This window comes from Calidris pugnax, unplaced genomic scaffold (genome assembly GCF_001431845.1).
Source record: "Calidris pugnax isolate Ruff unplaced genomic scaffold, ASM143184v1 scaffold20, whole genome shotgun sequence".
Classification (NCBI taxonomy): Eukaryota; Metazoa; Chordata; class Aves; order Charadriiformes; family Scolopacidae; genus Calidris; species Calidris pugnax.
The window spans coordinates 21,304,452-21,323,934 of record NW_015094510.1 but is presented as its reverse complement, the minus strand read 5'-3'; the positions used below and the strand labels follow the sequence as shown (position 1 = coordinate 21,323,934).

At 41.9% G+C, this 19,483-nt stretch overlaps 1 protein-coding gene across 2 annotated transcripts in view; it reads right to left on the bottom strand.

Moving 5' to 3' along the window:
- The window catches only part of STARD13 (StAR related lipid transfer domain containing 13), a 314,786-nt gene that overhangs the window by 167,455 nt on the left and 127,848 nt on the right, over window positions 1-19,483 (bottom strand). For both annotated transcript variants that reach the window (XM_014965999.1, XM_014965998.1), the window contains exon 5: window positions 8,204-8,237. In XM_014965999.1, the coding sequence (XP_014821485.1) occupies window positions 8,204-8,237 (34 nt within the window). The remainder of the gene's footprint in view (window positions 1-8,203; window positions 8,238-19,483) is intronic.

Below are 19,483 nucleotides of genomic sequence, written 5' to 3'. Positions count from 1 at the left end.
TTTTTTTTTTTTTTTTTTTTTTTTGTGGTTGGACTCGATGATCTCTGAGGTCCCTTCCAACCACTACAATTCTGTGATTCTGTGATTCTGTGATGTAAAACCATTAGTTTTCACAAGAATTACACAAGGGAGATATTTGTCCTTTTGCATTAAAACAGATTGTCCTGCCATACATACTAGCCTTATTTAACAGGGTCTTTGGGAAACATGAAATATTGCAGGGTAGGTATGTACCTAATATAAACCAATTTAAAATAAAAACTTAAAGCCATTACCTTCTCAGACCCCATGTCAAAAGCAAACACTTCACCAAGGCTGGAATAGCAATTTCAGATCCACTTAATAATACCCACATATATCGCAACTTTTCGGCCATCTGTTTTCTTGAACTTGCCGTTCTTATTGCTCTGCCTTCATAAAGACACGGGGCCAAAATCACAACTGACAAATGCCATTATATGCAACAGAATTATACATGGGATGGCTTTGGCATGTCTTTTGCCTTCATATGCAGCTCCGACCTCCTCCTTGACAGCATGGTGGAAATTACTAATTTGTTTTTGTCTTGTGCTGAGCACTCAATAAATACCAGCATCTCTACGTGTGTTTCTGTCATAGCAACCTGCTGGCCTGGATGGAATCTAATACAGGGAACAGGAAGGGCAGAGACCGTATGGTTTTCAGTTGAAAAGCTTGCTAAAGCAACTCTCCTGTTCCTTAGGAAGGTGCCCCCACAGCTGACGTTAACACTACACAGCTCTTTGTCCTCCTCTAGTGGTCCCATTATATTTAAGGAGAGGCTTACGCAGTGATTGCTTCCTCCAAATTAATGTGGTTAGTACCCAAGTGCAAGGTGTTGAGGCTCATGCCTAATCCTGCATTCAATCCTCGCATGAGCAACAGTAACGGGTTTCATCTCTCTGGTGCCCATGGAAGTGCAAACTGGTGTCACCACCCATAGCCAGTCCCAGACACGGATGCTGTGTCTTTTCTGTGCCGTGGCCATCTCCTCCGAGCAGTACTTGCACCACGGCAGGTTGTTCAACAGCATGAAACAGTGGCACGGTCTGACTACGGTCCCACAAAAGGTCCTATGTTGCAAAAGGTCAGAAGCTGGCTGCTTCATTGCATAGCTTTATCGCTCCAAATAGCTTACATTAAGCATATGTTCCAGCCAGAAGCATTCCTCTGTGTTTGCCTGCCCGACTTGCAAACAAAGGAACGGCACAGAATCTGTCTTGTGTCCTGGGCCGTTCAGAGAGGAGCTGTGTCACTCTGATAACAGCACAGAAACCCAAAAGTTAATCCTTAGGAATTGATCCTAAATAGTTAATTAGCAAAACCTGAACCTGGAGAATTGTTACATGTGGGAAATATTTTCAACGGGGTAACACTAAAATTGCTGGAATTGCTCCTCATTAGAAATGCTTTCTGTGAAAACAAAAGGCTGCTACGATTTGTACAGCTCATCCTTCTGTGTGTGTGTCTCTCTCAGAGCTGTAATGCTTAGTTAGCATTGTAACACACTAAAGATTTATTTTGCTGCTTGCATTGTTTAAAATGTCTAACCTTCTTTTTAAGTTATGCCTTGCCCAGGAAATAAAATAGATGGACCTTGCTTGCATTGTGGCTGTAAGAGAGGTCTGGGGGGAAAGGTTTAATTGAAACAGAAAACAGATATTTTTATTATTCAGTGAAAATTTTCCAGGCATTTGTTAATTTTGGAACAAATGTTAAATGCCAAAATGTGCCCTCTGGAATGATTCTTGCAAAACCCCCAGTTTAAAGAAAGTTGGTTTCTCGGATGCAGTGGAGCTGAATATGGCTGTTTGTCCACAACCTTTGCCAGATATTTGTTCAGTTGTAAAGAAAATGACTTGAGAATCCTATGGCTCCATGACTGACCTTCGTTTCTGGAAACCAACACCCCCTAATTCCAACAGAGGCAGAACTTTAGAGCAATCTGCATGAGATCACCATGTGCAGCATTGTTCCTGTCACATCTCAAGAGTAGTTGCAAACCCAAGCTCATCTATCAGCTGTTTAGTGTTCAACTCTCCTTAGGAGTCCAAGTTGTAAACAATAATGAGGTAGGAAAAATGTCTATAATACCTTCATCTGAGATCACCTATATTTTCTACAATTATTGACTAGATACTTTTTTTAACATTTACCAGCTCTAGTTTTTTCCAGTATTTTTCTTTCCTATTAAAAATGTTGACTGAAAATCGAAGTTACAGAAAGAACTATGGAGCAGGAAAATGGAGGAAGATATTTAGAATGACATTAAGTATTAGTATGTGTATAAAGTGTCTTTATAAATCATTGCTTCATTTTTTCAGAAGTTTCTCTTATAAAAATCAGTGTTGCTTAATAGATCAAGATTTTGTCTATAACTCACATACTAAAACAGTAAACATATATGTTTTTAATCTAGACCTGTTTCATTGGTTGTTTTGTGTTTTTTTTTCCTTTTTAGAAACAGCAATATCCTGAGATATATATAGTAAAGGTTCTCATTTTCCTCTTGCTTTTGAGAGCAGTTTGCCCTCAGCTGCTTCAGTACATCAGTAGGAGCTGAGTAGCAAAGATTTGCCTTTTCAGAAGAACAAAGAAGGGGTTTGTTCTATCATTTCTGATTATGAAAGGAACATACAGGCAGGAAGAAGCAATCTCACTGCCTAATTTTGGGAGCCAAACTGGCACCGCACAGAAGTTAGAACAGGAGCCAAATGAAAGGACTCTCTGATGCACTGACTGCAGGACAAGCACCAAGTCTACTTACTTCTAATTTGAGCAACACAGAGCTTAACTAGTTAACAGGCCAAGGCCACCTAACAGCTGGGTTTATTCACTAGTTTACTTTCACCACACCACTCCTGAGGAAAACAGCCTGTTCATTTTTCAGTCCAAAGTAAGCATCTCCACTCCGTGCTGGAAACATGTCAAAATGACCCCACTCTGCTTTCTAGTAAACGCATGGGATCGCTGGACGAGGATGTTTTCTTTTCCCCAGTTATTTAAGGTCAGTTTCATCCTGGGTAAACTCTTGTAGCTGGAGTAATGACAGCATGAGATGTGAGTACTACCTAGGTCTTGGGAGGGACTGCAGAACGTCTAACGCAGCTGCTGCTCTCCTCTGCAGAGGACGGGACAAGGGAGCTCATGGCTACAGCCTCAGCTCCACCTCCAGCACACTTGCCAGCCACCCCTGGCAAGTGAAAGGCTGAAAGAGATCACCTTCTCCATCTCCCCACGAGCAAGAGGAAAATCCCAGAACAGGTTATGGTTCAGTGAGCCACATCCACTTCCCTGTTCACGTTGCCATCAACCTGTAACTCCTGCCTGGGGACTGCAGCAAAGGTAAAATACAAACGTGAGCATAAAATGTTACATGACCAAGGAAATACAAAAATATGTAGTCAGTGAGAACTACTGTACATGGGTTTGATCTTGCGGTGAATCAAGCGCCTGCAGTTTCTAACAAGGGCCAGATGGAGCTGCAGTTCCCTCTCAGTTCCCAGAATCAGGCCCTTTGTTGGGGGTTGTTCACATACAGCTGCTGTATAGCACAGGTTTCTCAAGCTGTGGAGACCTCTCCTTGAAGTCAATTATCAAGTCAATTATGCCTGGAAAAATATTGCAGGATCAGGCTATTTGTTACAGCCCTGGGACTACAACTGCCTCCATTTGAATTTTATAATATATCAGTCCAGGATACACAATTATCCATAGAGTACTCTCCCAAGGTCACATGAGGATTTTATCATATCACTGCAGTGCACCATCTTCCTTGCCAGCCCATTGCTGTTCTGCTACAGACTACATTACCGTGCCTCAGCAAATACACCAGCACGCTGCTATATTTAGTGTTTCATACATACCACTAAAATAGAGGATGTGTCAGCTTTTAATCTGACTTCAAATTTTTGTCAGCAAAGTAAAAGCTCATTTTCCCTGCCCGTGATGAAGTGAGCTCTGTGTTAGTCATCTTGAGCTATGTGGTGACAACTTTAAAATACATTAGGCAGCTAGAATGCTCGAGCTGGATAGAATGATTTTTACTAGAGATATCCTAGGAGGTAGCAAGGATGCATAGCGTCAGTCAGCCAGGTTTCAGTAGTGACTACCAGAGGCTACATAGAAACCCCACAGCAATCTGGTGGCAAGAGGAGGAGCTAAGCAAGGTGTTCTCTGTGGTACCACAGAAGGCAATCAGGACCTCCTGGGTTACAAATCCAGAACAGAGATAGGTTTGGTGATAAGTACCTGACAATACAAGAAGAAAAGCAAAGCATTGATGATGATGATTTGAACAGTGGTCTATTGCATGGTGATGGGACTGGGGCACTCCTATTAGCAACATCATCTATTAATGACAGCAGGAATGCAGTTTAATGGTTGGAACCACAGTTACCACTAGGATCGCCATGTTAATTCTGAAAGAAAGTAGGGCTCAGTGGATGAAGCTGGCATTTTCACAGATCTTGGTAAGGCCTCAGAATAGGATGGTTTTTACATATTCATAAAACTTACTCATTCACGCCATCACATACAAAGAGTACAACTGTGAATTGTCTCCCTGTCTACTGCTTCTACACCGAGCCAACAGACAACTTGCTAACCTACAGACCAAGGGCAAGCCTGTCTATGTGGAAAGCAACTTTTCCACTCCAAAGTGCTTATTATCTCTTACAACTGTCCCTTGCACTTTGTGAACTACATCTTAAAGGGTGTGGGTGACACCATATTTGCACCCCAAGTCTAACTCCTAATAACATTGCGTTTACTTATTAGTGTGCAGTTATATAAATATATAAATACATACTTTTCCAAGTCTTTATGGAACCCCATTTTAGCCCAACCCAGGGTTGAACATGCCAGACCCATGAAGCTGCAGCAGGGCTGTTCTCCAGCTCTGCCACAGTCCTTCCCAGCCATGGGACCCAACCCGCAGATTGACATTGACATCTTTGACCCATCCTGATCCTCAGGGCCCTGCCTGGCCATCCTGGAGCTGTGTCTGTCTCCACTCCCATGTGTGCCCCTGGTCCCCAGAGAGCCAACAGCCCATGCTTCATCCTGCTGCTACTAAAGAAAATAGAAAGCAGAATGAATTCATACCTCTAGAGTCACATCTTTCCATGATTTAGTATTTTTTCCTAATGACTTTTTTTTTTTAATATTCAGAACATAATTGTTTCCAGTGCACCAGTACCAGTGTTATTACTTCTGGAAATAACAGCACTAGGCCTGGAAACCCTGTCAGCAATACTGGTACTTCAAAGGAGGTTCCCCTGGGGTGGCTGAGCAGTCTATGCAGCTGTAGCTTTCCTTAGGAGACATTTCAGGTATTCTGCTTAACATATTGTGAGGCGCTCACTGTAAATCCAGGGAATGGAAGCCCTAAAATACTGCATTTATTTGTTAAAAAAAAAAAAAAAAAAGCAACCCAGCAAGAGAGGGAACAACAGTCTAAAGGGCAGGGTTTTTTAACTCTCAAACAAAAACATGGCTTATATGGAGAACCACTAGAAGCCAAGGACACCACAGCCCTAGGAAAGGGCTGCAGGAGTCCCTGCCCCTGGCTGCATCAGCTCTGAGCTGCATCCCCAGCTCCTGCTGGGATGGGATTACAGAGGCTGTCTCCATCCGAAATGGTTGATAGTGTATGGTGGGGAGGGCAGGCTGCTGCCCTACTACTACCCACCACTGTGGGCCTTGAGAGCTCTAGTTTGAGAGAGCTTTCTCCACACCAACATGAGAAAAGAGGTCAGGAGAAGAAAGGGAAACAACAAAAGAGAATGAGAAAGAATAGGAAGTGATAACAGAAAAGGAAGGTGGTGCAGAAAATGAACCTGAGCAGAAGAATGCTGTGTTCTGTATGTGGCCGATACAGGCAGCCTGCTGCTGCTTCTTACCCAAGAAATTCCAAAACAGAAAAAAAACTTCTTATCCAGAAAGCAGAGAAAATATCAGAAATGTTAGGAACTGCAAACCTAGAAGGAACCCTGTCCCTCAGTCCAAGACATAATTTGATCAATTTTTAAATTTGAATCATTTTTCTCTTTTTTTTTTTTTTTAATGCTTTAACATAACAAACTTCAAAGCCAAAAGTTTCAAAGCCAAATAAAAATCAAAACTTCTCACTTTGAAAACTGTTAGAACATCTCGGGTCAAGACGTAACGCTTATTTTACAGAAAGGATTTGAAATAGAAATTAATGGATGCTAACCTTTTCCAGTAAAATGGTTCCGTTTGAAGAAATAGGCATATTCTGCCAGAAGCATTTTAATGATAACTATACTACCAGCTCTATCATATGCTAGATTTCCATGATTAAAGTTCCACCTCAATGACCAAACTGCGTCAGAAAATGACCTGCCATTCTTCTTTCATAGCTACAGCTATGAAATTTTCAACTATCATGTTCTACTGTAAAGACAGGTGCTAAACTTTATCTCTTTTGGTGACAAAATTAATGTTATCATAAAAGCAAAACAATTCAAACATTAATCATAGTAAAAAATTGGAATGCTGCTGAAATAATGTTTTGTTTAAAATTTATGTGCGCTTGATGTGTTTTCATTGTAAAGCAAGCCTTCAGTGACACAGAGGGGTTTTGATCCAAGCAATGAAAACACTAAGAACAATTGCTAAATCAATCTCAGAATTGATGGGATTTCTTTAGCTTTGGAAGAGCACAGACGCATGTTTCAATGACAAATACCATGATGGAATAGATACACATACAATTCATAAAGCGGAAAAAGTTAATGTTCACAGCACTTGAATGAAAATACTTATAGTATGCTCAACAGCATTCATGTTATTTTGACCTGATGTTAAGTACACAAGGGTGAAATTGCCAATAGAGACCTGAGTTTTCTAGGCCAGGGTTGCTGGCATTTTGCTAAGTCAGCATGTTTGCCAGCAGAGCCATTGAATCAGTGACATTGGCTGCAAAAGGCTTCATTCATCTACTTCTAACGGTGCTAAGGTGGCCCTTGGAAAGAACTGAGAATGCAATTTAGAGCAGAGACAGATGTTCCTCGGAGCAGGAAGAAATCACTGAGTTAGCAAACTGGCTTAAACTGGTCCTTCAGGCCAAGAAAATATTGCTAAGTCATCTAGGGACAGAGGGATAATTACAACAACATTGTCCAATTGCTTTCATTTTAATTGACACACACTGCATACATATTGACTAGTGAAACAGAAAAAGCAGTCGGAAACGGGTGACTCCAGAGGTCAGTTGTTTTATGACTGAAATATTTCTATCTGGCAAAAGCTTTTGTGGGAATGATGATTCACTTTAGACCAGGGATATTTCTTTTTGCAAAACTGTGGGGCTGTTATTAAATTCCAGTAACCCACATTTTGGGAAGCAGCTTTTTTTCTCTGTATTTCTTAATTGTTCTTCATTACAATTTAATAAGGACGTTTACCCTCAATTAAGCAAATCATCCAAGCAGTTGCTACTCCCCATTGCAATGAATTGGTTTTGTCAAATGTGGGTTTAATTGCACGTTAAGTATCTTGCTGAATCAGGATCTCTGTGTGTATATCTGCCTATCCAAACCTTTCCTGAGCTCCTGGCACACTGACGCAGGTGGGGTTCAGGGTATCCATTCCTTTAAATCCACTTACTGCTCTTATCTTGGTTCCTTGCAGCACATCAGCTGTAACTAAATGATTGCCCCAGAAAACCAAACACACCAACGCTGTTCATATTGACAACCGCATTAACTGTCTCCTGAGCTCATGCTACAGAGTGATTCAGGCACCAGGACCCTGTCACTGGGGACAAGGCTTGGAGGGGTTTACATTTTTTGGTAAATGTGCCCGTGTAAGGAGCCTCTGCTCTGTAAGGAGCCAGAAAAAGCACTCAGGTACGCCTCACCTCCACTCACCCTACGCCCACCAGCACCACTCTGACACCAATAACAAATACTTGGCTTCAGCCCTCTTATTTCAGAACTCACCTTGCAAGGCGTAAGTCAAAAGTTGTTGAATTATCAGCTTTCCTAAGAAACACTTAAGTCCTACACCACTATGTCACGAACAACAGCACGGATAATTGTAGCAACTGCACAAAATAACTGAAACTGAGAACAGCAGAGATTCTTCCGGGTCCTCCATCGAGGCACGCATATCTACACAAGCCACCAAGAAACTTTCAAGAAGTAAAGTAGTGTCTTACCTGCTTTTTCCTTACACAGCTTCTGAAACAGCACCTGTAATAAATAAATTAATTTTTGTTTAATAATTACACATTTTTTTCCTTCAAATAAGTTTCACATTTCAGGATGACACTGTATGCCATCCTTAAACATCATCACCACCTTAAACACGGCATAAAATCCAGAGCTCATCAATAAAAATCATGGGGAATATCTAGTTTTGCTTGCTAAGGACAACCTCGTGCCCATTCCCAAAACAGGTTCGTCTCCCTTCCAAGGAGTGAGCTTAGGAGCAGTCTCTGGCACAAGCAGGGTACGTGCTGGAAGGACACATGAGGTCCAGCACACTGGAACACACCTGGAAGTGTCTCATGATGTTGGTGGGACTCAAGGAGGCAGCATGCCAGCTGCTGGAGAGGCATGTGTGGGCAGCTGTACCGACAGGTGGGAAACAGGGGACACTGCAGCTATAGCAGCTCGGAGAAGCAGTGATGGTACTTGTTCATCTGTGACCAGGAGAGGGTCCCTCTGTCTGAGGGATGTGGCCAAACTGACTTGCCGCATTGCATTCTTCGTATTTTTCATCTCCTTCCTTTGGGTCTGTCATGGTAACTGGAAGTGGTACCGTTAATGTCACGTTGGACACACCTCTTGGTCTGTTACTTTTCTCTTTAATAGCTTGCAATGCCCAAATCAGTGATGAAATGCACATCATCCGTTCTCCTTTTATACAATAAATCCATAAAATATCCAAACAATGCACCCTGCAAATGAAACTAGTACAATGGGTGAAACTGTAACTAATTATTTTTTTTTAATTAAACAGAAGGCTGAACTCATTCTTCCAGATACCAGTGAACTCACAGGCGTGAAGTGCCCAGCCTGCTGCCAGCTGAAAAGGCAGCCACTCCTCTACCTTCCAGTGACACCCTCCCTGCTCTTGTTATCTCCTTGTCCCCATATGGACAACCATCTGCACCTTTCTGTCACATGCACCAAGTGCTCTGTTACCTCTTGAGTAAATATTGCCTCTGCAGCCTTGATAGGAATCTGTCTATAAAAACATGTTTTTTATTTACCTTTCATTTAGTGAAGAATTTTACTGAGATGTTGGAAAATTCCTCCTCTAAGCACAGAATGGAATTGGTCAAGCATCTTTCAATAATAGGGAAAAGCACAGCTAGATTGCAGTTGTTTTCCCTTCTGCAAAGCAATTTCATTGTAAAAAAGACTCTTACTCTGTCTGAAGGGCTGCCTGAACAGCAGCTGAAGTTAGTCCGTCTGTAGCCAGCAGGGACCAAGCGAGGTGGTCACTTCTAGATGGGAAAGTAACGAGTGGCTGAATCCAAATCAGGTTTTGTTATTGGCAATTTGTAGCTTGGCTTTAGTTCCAAGTGGAGGCCTGCTCTGTCTCCCACACACTGCTGTGCGCTTCCCCAGGCTGAACTGGTTTGTTTAGATTTCATCCAGGCTCCCCTTTGATTTTTAGCTCAGTGATGGTGAAATGTCCACAGAGACAGGAGCTGAGCCCCTTCCACACTGAGGGTCCACCAGTTCCCTGGTGGGCTTGTGGTACCTGCATGGACCCTCACACCAGACCTCTTCTCCTCTTGCTCTTAGAGATTCACCTCCCCCTACATCTTCTACAGCCTAGAAAAGGAGAATGAGCTTTTGATTTTGGCCAAGAAGGCCAATGGTCTCCTAGGGTGCATTAAAAACAGCGTGGCCAGCAGGTTGAGAGAGGTCATCCTCCCCCTCTAGTCTGCCCTGGTGAGGCCACTTCTGGAGTATTGTGTCCAGTTCTGGGCCCCCCAGTTCAAGAAAGTTAATGAACTACTGGAGAGAATTGAGCAGAGGGCTATGAAGATGAGCAAGGGACTGGAGCACCTCTTTTATGAGGAAAGGCTGAAAGACCTATGTTGAGACTGGAGAAGAGAAAACTGAGAGAGGAGCCCATCAATGCTTATAAATATCTAAAGGGTGGGTGTTGAGAGGATGGGGCCAGACTCTCTTCAGTGGTGCCCAGTGACAGGATAAGAAGCAGCAGGCACAAACTGGAACACAGGAAATTCTATCTCAACATGAGGAAAAACTTTACTTTGAGGGTGCCAGAGCACTGGAACAGGCTGCCCAGAGAAGCTGGGGAATCTCTTCTCTGGAGATATTAAAAATCCACCTGGATGTGTTCCTGTCTAGCCTGCTCTAGGTGATCCTTCTTTGGCAGGGGGGGTTGGACTAGCTGATCTCCGAAGGTCCCTTCTGACCCCGACCATTCTGCAACTCTGTGATTTTGTGATTCTATGATGAATTACAGCCATCTGGCTGAAGAGTAAATTCAACTTGTTTCCCAAGTCTTTATGCATTGCCCCATTCTGCAAAGAGTAAGAAGCAGAACTCCAGCATTAAGCCAAAATTTCTCCAGCAGCATCACTCAAGAATCAGCACTGAGCCCTCAGGAGAGGGCTTTTGCAAAAGCATCTCACTTCCAGAGAGGAATGGAAAATTCAGACACACGCTGTGTTGATTGGCAAAGGACAGGCAGGTCCCACATCAGTGTGCCAGGTTTTTGGGTTGCCCTTCCTCATGAGAAACATAATTCTGTCCCTCCACTGTGCAGTGAGCCGCGTTGTTCTCAATCACCCTGCTGGCAACAGGCACCTGATTTTTAGCATCATGATGCTGGCATAAGAACGCTGGAGGTGGGTGCCTGAAGTGCCATACTGAATCTTGGGATAAGCACTTCGTGAAGAATACATAAATGACATGTGAATCAAAATAAGTATGTCAATCTTGCTTGGGTAGCTGCTTTCTGTGTTTTAGCACAGCCAGAAGGGCACCAGCTATTATAAAATCAAACCCAGGCTATGATAACTTCAAAAATCTTTTTAGGATGTCATATAAAAAGGATGCAAATTGTTGCTGGAACAATCCCAAGCCGCAACAGAAAGCTGCCAACTAAAGAGATTTATGGAAATAATAATGATAATGCACTATATAACTGATTGTATAACAAAATATGTTTATTGGAGGACTAGCATCGCATGTGAGCAGCTCGGCAGCATCTAATCAAATATATAGAAACCATGGACCAAGAGAGTACAACTCTAGCCAAACGGCTGTTGCAGCACCTGCTGCTATGAATAATAAAGAAATCATTTGCTTACAACTCCAGCTGTAGCAATTTTGCAAGTGGAAGTGTCAAACAGAAACCAAGGACAAATACGCTCTGCTGATATAACCATGTGTTATTTGCTGAAGTATGTAAGCCAGCAGGCAGAAACCAGGAATTTATGAGATGCTGGCTCTGTTTCTCCCCCCCTCAGCAGCCCTGTGGCTCAGCGGGGCCATCCCACGTTCACCTACATGAGCAAAGGCTCCCAAGAAGCCTGCCCGTGTGGCAGGTCCCTTTGCTTTCTGATCAGAGCAGGATGAGCCAGCCTTGTGAATCAGGCAAAGTCCACCCTCAGCGGTGGCACAGCTAATTCAAGGGACAACTTGCAGCCAAGTGAAGCTCAGCATCTACACTGCTAAATAAAAGATGGCCATTGATGAGGCCAAAGCACCGTGCCCGGGTCTTTCCACCTGGCTCAGCAGCTCTGGCTTTGTTCCCAACAGCTCTGAAGGGTTTTGCTCAGAGCATGCCAGCTATTGGAAAGTGTGGCCCCAGCAGTGGGGACAAGGGGACACTCAGTGCCACTTGGCCTTGGGCAAGGGACTGGTCCCTGGCTCACAGTTACCTTGCCCTATAAACATAGTCTCAGAGTCTGTAGCATTAAATTTACAGGTCCTGTATGGATGTACAACATGTCCAGAGAATTTTTTAGAAATCATTACCTGAATCTAAACCTGGTAGAGCGAGGTGAAAATAACATCTCTGTTCAAGAGATATTTAAAACCAGGGACACACTTTAAGCATGTAAATGATCCCATTAAAGCCACTTACAGAGCCATGCATGTGAAAAAGTGTATTTGGGGCACAGAGCAAAGGAGGGAAGAAAGCCTGTGGATATGTGAGTGGGAGGAAAGTGAATATAGTGCATTTATAAAGAACTTGAAAGATTTTCCTGAAAGGCATTCTGTGCGGAAACAAGCTACTCAAATGAACTCATTGGATTAAGTGGAAGTGAAGGTAGAAGCAAAACAACAGCATTATAAACTCAACAAGGAAAATAAACACACTCATCAAAAAATTGTTTCTCTGATGTATACATAATCTTTCATGGTTATAAGTGATCAGGGCATGGAACTCATCAAACAACTGGATTAAATGATTTAATAATGTCCCCGTAATAATGTCACATAAAAGCTTTTTTCTTTCAGAAAAGATGAATACAAAATAGTTGACTTCAACAACTTCAAAACCATTTTAATTTGCAACAGCACAGGGATTCTGCAATGCCAGCCAATCCCCAAACACCACATACCATATACAAGAAAAAAAGACCATTTTCTATCCAAGTCTTTTGCTTCCCTCTTCCCTGTCAACTCCTATTAGTTATTAGCCATTTTATGCTCCAATTTCAAATATGCACAAATCTGCCACTGGTATTTCAGAGTACCTGTCAAACTGTAATCATTCACTCTCAGGAAATCACACCCTCCAAAAAAAAATCAAAAAGGTAATTAACGTATCTGTCCAACATGCAAATAACTCTTCTGGATGTTTAAAAAAAATCCAGAGAATTTACTCAACATAGATATGGTATCAAAATTATCACTGCTATCAAATAAATGCTGGCATTTTGATAGGACTACTTGACATCTGCTGTTAATAAAAAAGGCTTTTGATTCTGCATGCTTATGTTCTGCGGTGAGCAACCAGCAGCATCACTCTGAAACACCGCACTTCCTTCAGAGGAAAAAAGGATAAATCTGTATGCCTTCCTACTGGTTAACTGATACAGAAGGAAAGCACTCTGAGCTGGTAAAGGTCCTGCAAAGTATAAAGACTGAAAATCCTCCTGGGTCTTCATTCTACTGATTTAAAAATCTGCTGGGCTTTAATTAAAGTGACACATAGACAGTTCTAAAGAAGGAAACCAGCAATCCACATGCAAAACTTAATCATCTGATTAGCAGGTTTATTAGATCCTTTCAGAAAGATGTTGACAGAAGGAAAGAAAATCCTACTTACTACTTCAAAATAAAATTCTACAGCCCAAAATAGGAAGCAATATTATGACACTCAGCAATGTCAGCCTTAACGTGAAGTTGCCCAGCCCCAGCAATGAGATCTTCAGTCTGGATTGCACTTGCAAGTTCCCTAGAGAGTGTTAGTCAGCTGAGAATAATGGCAATATTAAAGTTACCCCATAGAAAACACTGCTGAGACTGCTGTGTCAGAAATCCGATTTCTCTCAGAGGCTTGGCAATGATCTTTGGTACAGGCTTGAAACCTCTGGTGGATTTAAGTGCTTATGCTCTATCTTCAAAGGCTGACAATAGGGCTAGTAATTTTCCTTTAAAATACAGCCACTGCAGAAGTGTTCTTGGAGACCATCTTTAATATACAGCCTGAATGTTATTAGAGAAGTCACCTGGGGCATAGAAGATAGACCTTCATGGTTGGATGGGATTCAGTCTCATATCTGTTGCACCACAACATTTTGGCCTGCTCGTCAGGTTAGAAACTGGGAGAAAGGGAATTTCTCAATTTTTTCCATTGAAGCTGAGCTATTGCACTGCAAACTGTTCATGACTGATGAGGTCAAAGAAAGAAATAAGGGTAAGCAGTTCCCTACTCTGCAGCTGAGCAAGTCTGCCTGCTCATTCACAAGAAGTGTGGCCAGCACATGGAGGGAGGTGATTCTACCCCTCTGCTCTGCTCTGGTGAGACCCCACATGGAGTACTGCATCCAGCTCTGGGGCCCCAAGAAAGACAAGGGCCTGCTCAAGTGGGTCCAGAGGAGGGCCACAAAGATGATCAGAGGGCTGGAGCACCTCCCCTGTAAGGACAGGCTGAGACAGTTGGGGTTGTTCAGCCTGGAGAAGAGGAGGCTCTGGGAAGACTTTATAGTGGCCTTCTGGTGCCTAAAGAGGCCTACAGGAAAGAAAGGGAGGGACTCTATATCAGGGAATGTAGTGACAGGATGAGAGATAATGGCTTTAAACTAAAAGAGGGGGTATTTAGATTAGATATCGGGAAGAAATTCTTGACTGTGAGGGTGGTGAGACACTGGAACAGGTTGCCCAGAGAAGTTATGGATGCCCCATCCCTGGAAGTGTTCAAGACCAGGCTGGATGGGGCTTTGAGCAACCTGCTCTAGTGGAGGTGTCCCTGCCCATGGCAGGGGGGCTGGAACTAGATGGTCTTTAAGGTAATTTCCAACATGACTTTCTATGATTCTATCCTATTCTATGAAATTGGGAAACTTGGGTCCTCGTCCCCTTTTCTAGACTCTTTAAGATTTGGAATCAGAAAACACTATTAAGAAATCAATGTTTTTATGCTGTTTTCATCATGGTATTTTAAAACAGTGTAAGGTATTAAGAATTCGCACAGCATCGATCAAGGCAATCTTGTTCCCCATATGAACATCAGCTTGAGCGGGGGTATTTGTAACTGGACTGGGCAGAGCACCCTTGCTGGACCCAAAGCTCAGGGTGCTTTATGAGCCCTTGATCTTCCACAGTGCATAACTGCTGGGTCACCCCTAGCTCTGTTTTGAACTGCTCCAATTAACTATCTACAAGTTAAAACTTAGCATAGTTTAAGGGGTTGGGGACCATTCCAAATGGCAGAATGGAGATAGAATCTGCACTAGATCTGCTGCTTGCCACCGTGCAGAGTCCTCTAGCACCATCTCTGCATCCTTTGTACCCTCAATCACCTCCTCATGCTGTGTTCCGCAGCGTACAGCACGTGTCCATTCCCTAAAACGCTCACCTTGTGTCTTACAGCACAGCTTTCACTTAACTGTGGGTGCAGAAGATCACGTGTGCAAAATAATAGTTGAGTCACAGGACCCCAGGAGAACACAAAGAGCACGGTGGAGAGCCAGGGACAAGTGCTACAGAGGACGGGCATGGTCTGTTCGCTCTGCAGGGTCCCTCAGCACTCTCTTGTACACACCTGTCCTAAACAATTTAACATTAAAAGTATTTTCCCTATGTTAGCTTATAGTACAACTGTCACAGTGAGAGATGGCTACTTCAGGTATTCTCAGATATAGTAATGTTCCATATTTTTTGAAGCCATACATATATGTAAAAAATATCTATTATATTTCCAGTTAATGCAAAAAAGACATGCATAATCCAAACGCATATCAGCTTACTTGAAATCATAGAATCATAGAATCATAGAATGGTTTGGGTTGGAAGGGACCTTAAAGATCATCTAGTTCCAACCCCCCTGCCATGGGCAGGGACACCTCCCACTAGAGCAGGTTGCTCAAGGCCACATCCAGCCTGGCCTTGAACACCTCCAGTGATGGGGCATCCACGACCTCCCTGGGCAACCTGTTCCAGTGCCTCACCACCCTCACTGTAAAGAATTTCTTCCTAGTATCTAACCTAAATCTCCCCTCCACCAGCTTAAAACCATTGCCCCTTGTCCTGTCGCTACAAATCAATGGGTACTTGTACCCCAGCAAAGCAGAGATTTGGCCAGTTTTGTAAACGAACATTTTTAAAACTTGCTGCAACTTGAATGGATTACTAAGGCTTCTTCCCTGTTCTAGCCTCGCTCATTGAGATGTTTGCTACTATCTAACCTGAACTCCGGCATGGTATTGAAAATTAACTGAACTGGTCATAAATGAGTCCAGTTCTGTAGAAGCACCACAGACACAGATATTTTAAACCTCTAACACTTCATCTTGTTTTCCTGATAGCTATGTAAAGTTTCAAGGGGTTGTCAGGAAAGGAATGTAAATAAAATAAACTGGGTTTCTCTGTAGCTGACATGAAGAAAGTCTAATTTAAGAATTCTAATTTATTTCTTTGCTTTAAACTGGCAAAATCACATAAGTTGTCTTTTTCCTGGTTTCTCTGAGGATCTAGCATATAGATCCTTTTAATCATGTGCAAAGAAAACTGAACTCTAATATTTTATTCTGATATTTCTAAATTGAGCCTAAGGGATTCAAGCATCCAGAAGAATTCAGAGGACGCACAAATATCTTTTGAAAAACCTAGACTTACTATGCTGAATTGTATTCTAAAAAGATGAAATACTGTAAATATTGCCTACAGATATAAAAGCATATTTAATCATTGTGCACAGCTTTAAAGAAAATTTGGAACTTATTTTCCCTAGTTTAGTGTCTTAGCTGGCAAAATAAGACTTATTTTTAAAATGCATTTTACTTTATTCTAAATATTTCTTTCAAATTTTACACCAAGACGAGTGTGGGCTTGAAAAACACTGACACAGAAAGATTTATTCAATTGCTTTCTTCTGGCTGCTAAAAAAAATGTATCTATTCTGTCCATATAGTATTCATAAAAGTCCAGAGAGAATGTGACATTTCATGTTGCTGTTGTTTTGAAAGCTTTGATCAAATAGAAAACTGGCTGAAAACAATTTCGCAGTAAAAACTTTTGAATTACTTATTAAAGAAAAGAGTTTAGAGTAAGTGGAGTAGGGCGATAAGAAACAATATTTCTGTAACAACAAAAAACATTTCAACAATTTTCAAAGTGAAATCAGACAAAAATGAGCCACAAGACTAATGGTAAAAGAACATGCATTTTGGTAACTGTAACTTATTTTACTTAATTTAAAATTGTATTATATTAGCAGACCAGGGAGAATTTTATTTCCAGCAGCTGCCAACACAATTTCAAAATGTCAAGCAATTACCGCACTGGTGGTTATACCTAAATTTTTATGGAGGAGGATTTGGTTCCAACACACAAGGAGCAGCCACCTGCAGTCAGCGTTGGAGTGTGCCTCTATGGTTTTTGTTATGATATTAAATTGTAAAAAAAAAGTTCCTCGTTTTGCCATCAGATTGCAAGATGCACATGCCAGCTGTGGCTCAGCTGGCCATGCCTATTCATCTTCCACCAGCACTGGCACTCGTCTCGACAAATGGGAAAGTAGAGCAGCAGAGCATTAACTTGACCAAGAAGAAGTTTCCACTTTGCCTTTGCTGCTCCTGTGATTTCGTCTGCAGGATAACTTGACATTACTTGCTATTCTGCAGTGGTCTTTGCCGGTGGATTTTAACCACCATCCTTCATGGGTGCCCTACTTGGCCATGACAGACCATTGAGATTGCAAACGTTACAGCTGGAAGCAGTCGCCCTGAAGAGTGACCTGTCTGGTCTCCTAAATTTGGCCCCAGTACAACCAGTTGAAATTTGAACATGAAACTTTTCCTATTATTCAATGAATAACGAAAAGCCTCTGTGTTAAGAAAAGCCTCTTTCTTGCTGACTATGCCATACAACAAACACATGCAGGTATGCTCAGATACCACCATTCACATTAGGGAAACAAAACGTTGCTGTGGTCTGCAACTAACCCACTAATCCCACAGAAGGATGAGAGCAAATGATGGCAGAATCAGTAGAAGCAGTAAGTTGGAGTCTACAATTATTGAGGAAATTTTCCACAGTTTTGTTCCATGTAAAAATTCAATTGACACAACTTTTCAACAGAGAAAGCAAATTATCAAATAAAATAAAGCAAAGTATTGACATTGTTGAAAAGTTTCATTTTGATAGCTTTCAATCAAAAAAGCACATTTTTGTGTTTAAAATGTGTTTACTTTAAAATTTAACTAACTCTATTACACAAAACCATTTTTACCTGGTCTTGACCTGTGATCTTGAACCAGATAATGAAATTTTACAAACCTGCAAAACTTTTCTCAGAACAGAAAAAATATTTCTACCCATATCTCTATTTTGAATCATGAAAATGGGGTCCAGAGATATCATAAGGTCAGATACCTTCTTCACCTTCAAAGAGTTTATGATACCTTTGATTCTGGAGGCCACTGGAATTAATTTTTTAAATACCTTTGATCAATTAAAATTCAAGTTGTTTTTTTTTCAGAGATGTAGACACTTAAAACTCCAGCATGTTACTTTTCTGTAATATATCCCCAGTAATTTTCTTAAATTTTCAGGGATTTTAAATTATGTCCGTGGATGTCCATATTCTAACCAAAGCAAGCTGTGACAACAGCTTTTCTGTTGTCATTATTTTGCCCTTTGTGGCCAGCTGGATATACCAGAGTGGCATAACGCAGATGTCCCACTGCAGAAACAGATGCCTCTCGTCACCTCAAGGTGACCAGGGTGGCCAAACTGGCCTGGTCCAACCCAGCAAGACATGGTGGTGTACCCCTCTTTCACTTATACAACTCTCCATAGCATTCCCAATTTTTGTGCTTTTAAATAGGCTTTTATAGTAGTTTATATTTTTAAATCTAATTAAATCTAACCTGGCAGTTTGGTATTGTGCTCTTGCACAGTCAGAAGCAAAGCAGGCGCAGGCAACCTCCAGTCTGTAGCCAAGGGAACAGTTTGAGGAACATGTATCCTAGTTTGATCTACTTGGTGTCCTGAACATTCAGTCTCCCAGTTCCCAATACCCACCTCCTGCAATCACTTCTTTACAGGATACAGTTTTGCCATGTCTCAGCAAATTTGGTTCTGACAAAAAGAAAAATTGTCCTCTTTATGATGCTTTTACCTTTGGCAAGTGCCAGGAGCTCTTAGTCATTTTAAACTCTCGACTCTGCAGTGGGAGTAACATCAACATGCTCAGGACTGTGCAAATATCAATTAATGCTCAGTCCTGCATTAAAATAACCGGCTATGCTTCTGTATAAACAAAGACATGAATAAAAACTTGAGATAACATAGCTGGCACAATATGTGTGTGAGGGTCAGGTGGAAATGTGATGGGATAGAGGTGGGAGGAGGAAAGACAAAAAGAAGGGCAACATCTGCCAAATGGAGATGGACAGAAGTGAGAAGTGAGAGCAGTCCCTGTTTTTTTTTACAATCCTGGAACAATACAGTGAGTCACACGTTGCTATCATTTTAACCCTCTTGAGTGGGAAGAAGTGCTGTATCTATTTTAAAGATAAAATTAAGTGGGAAAGGTACAAGAGGTCACACAACAACAAAGAGAGGCATGAAAGCTGGGGATTGTGCTATCCTGCTATGGGAAATGAGTGACTTCTAAAGCAAACAGCAGTTAGCAGTAATCCATGGCAGAACACGAAAACCAAGCCCTCTGAGCTCTGGCTAGCGCCGTGGTGTTATTTTAGCTTGGCCCAGGGTAACACTTAGCTGGGAATGAACTTCAGACTGCCATTAGCAGCAGTTTATTTGTT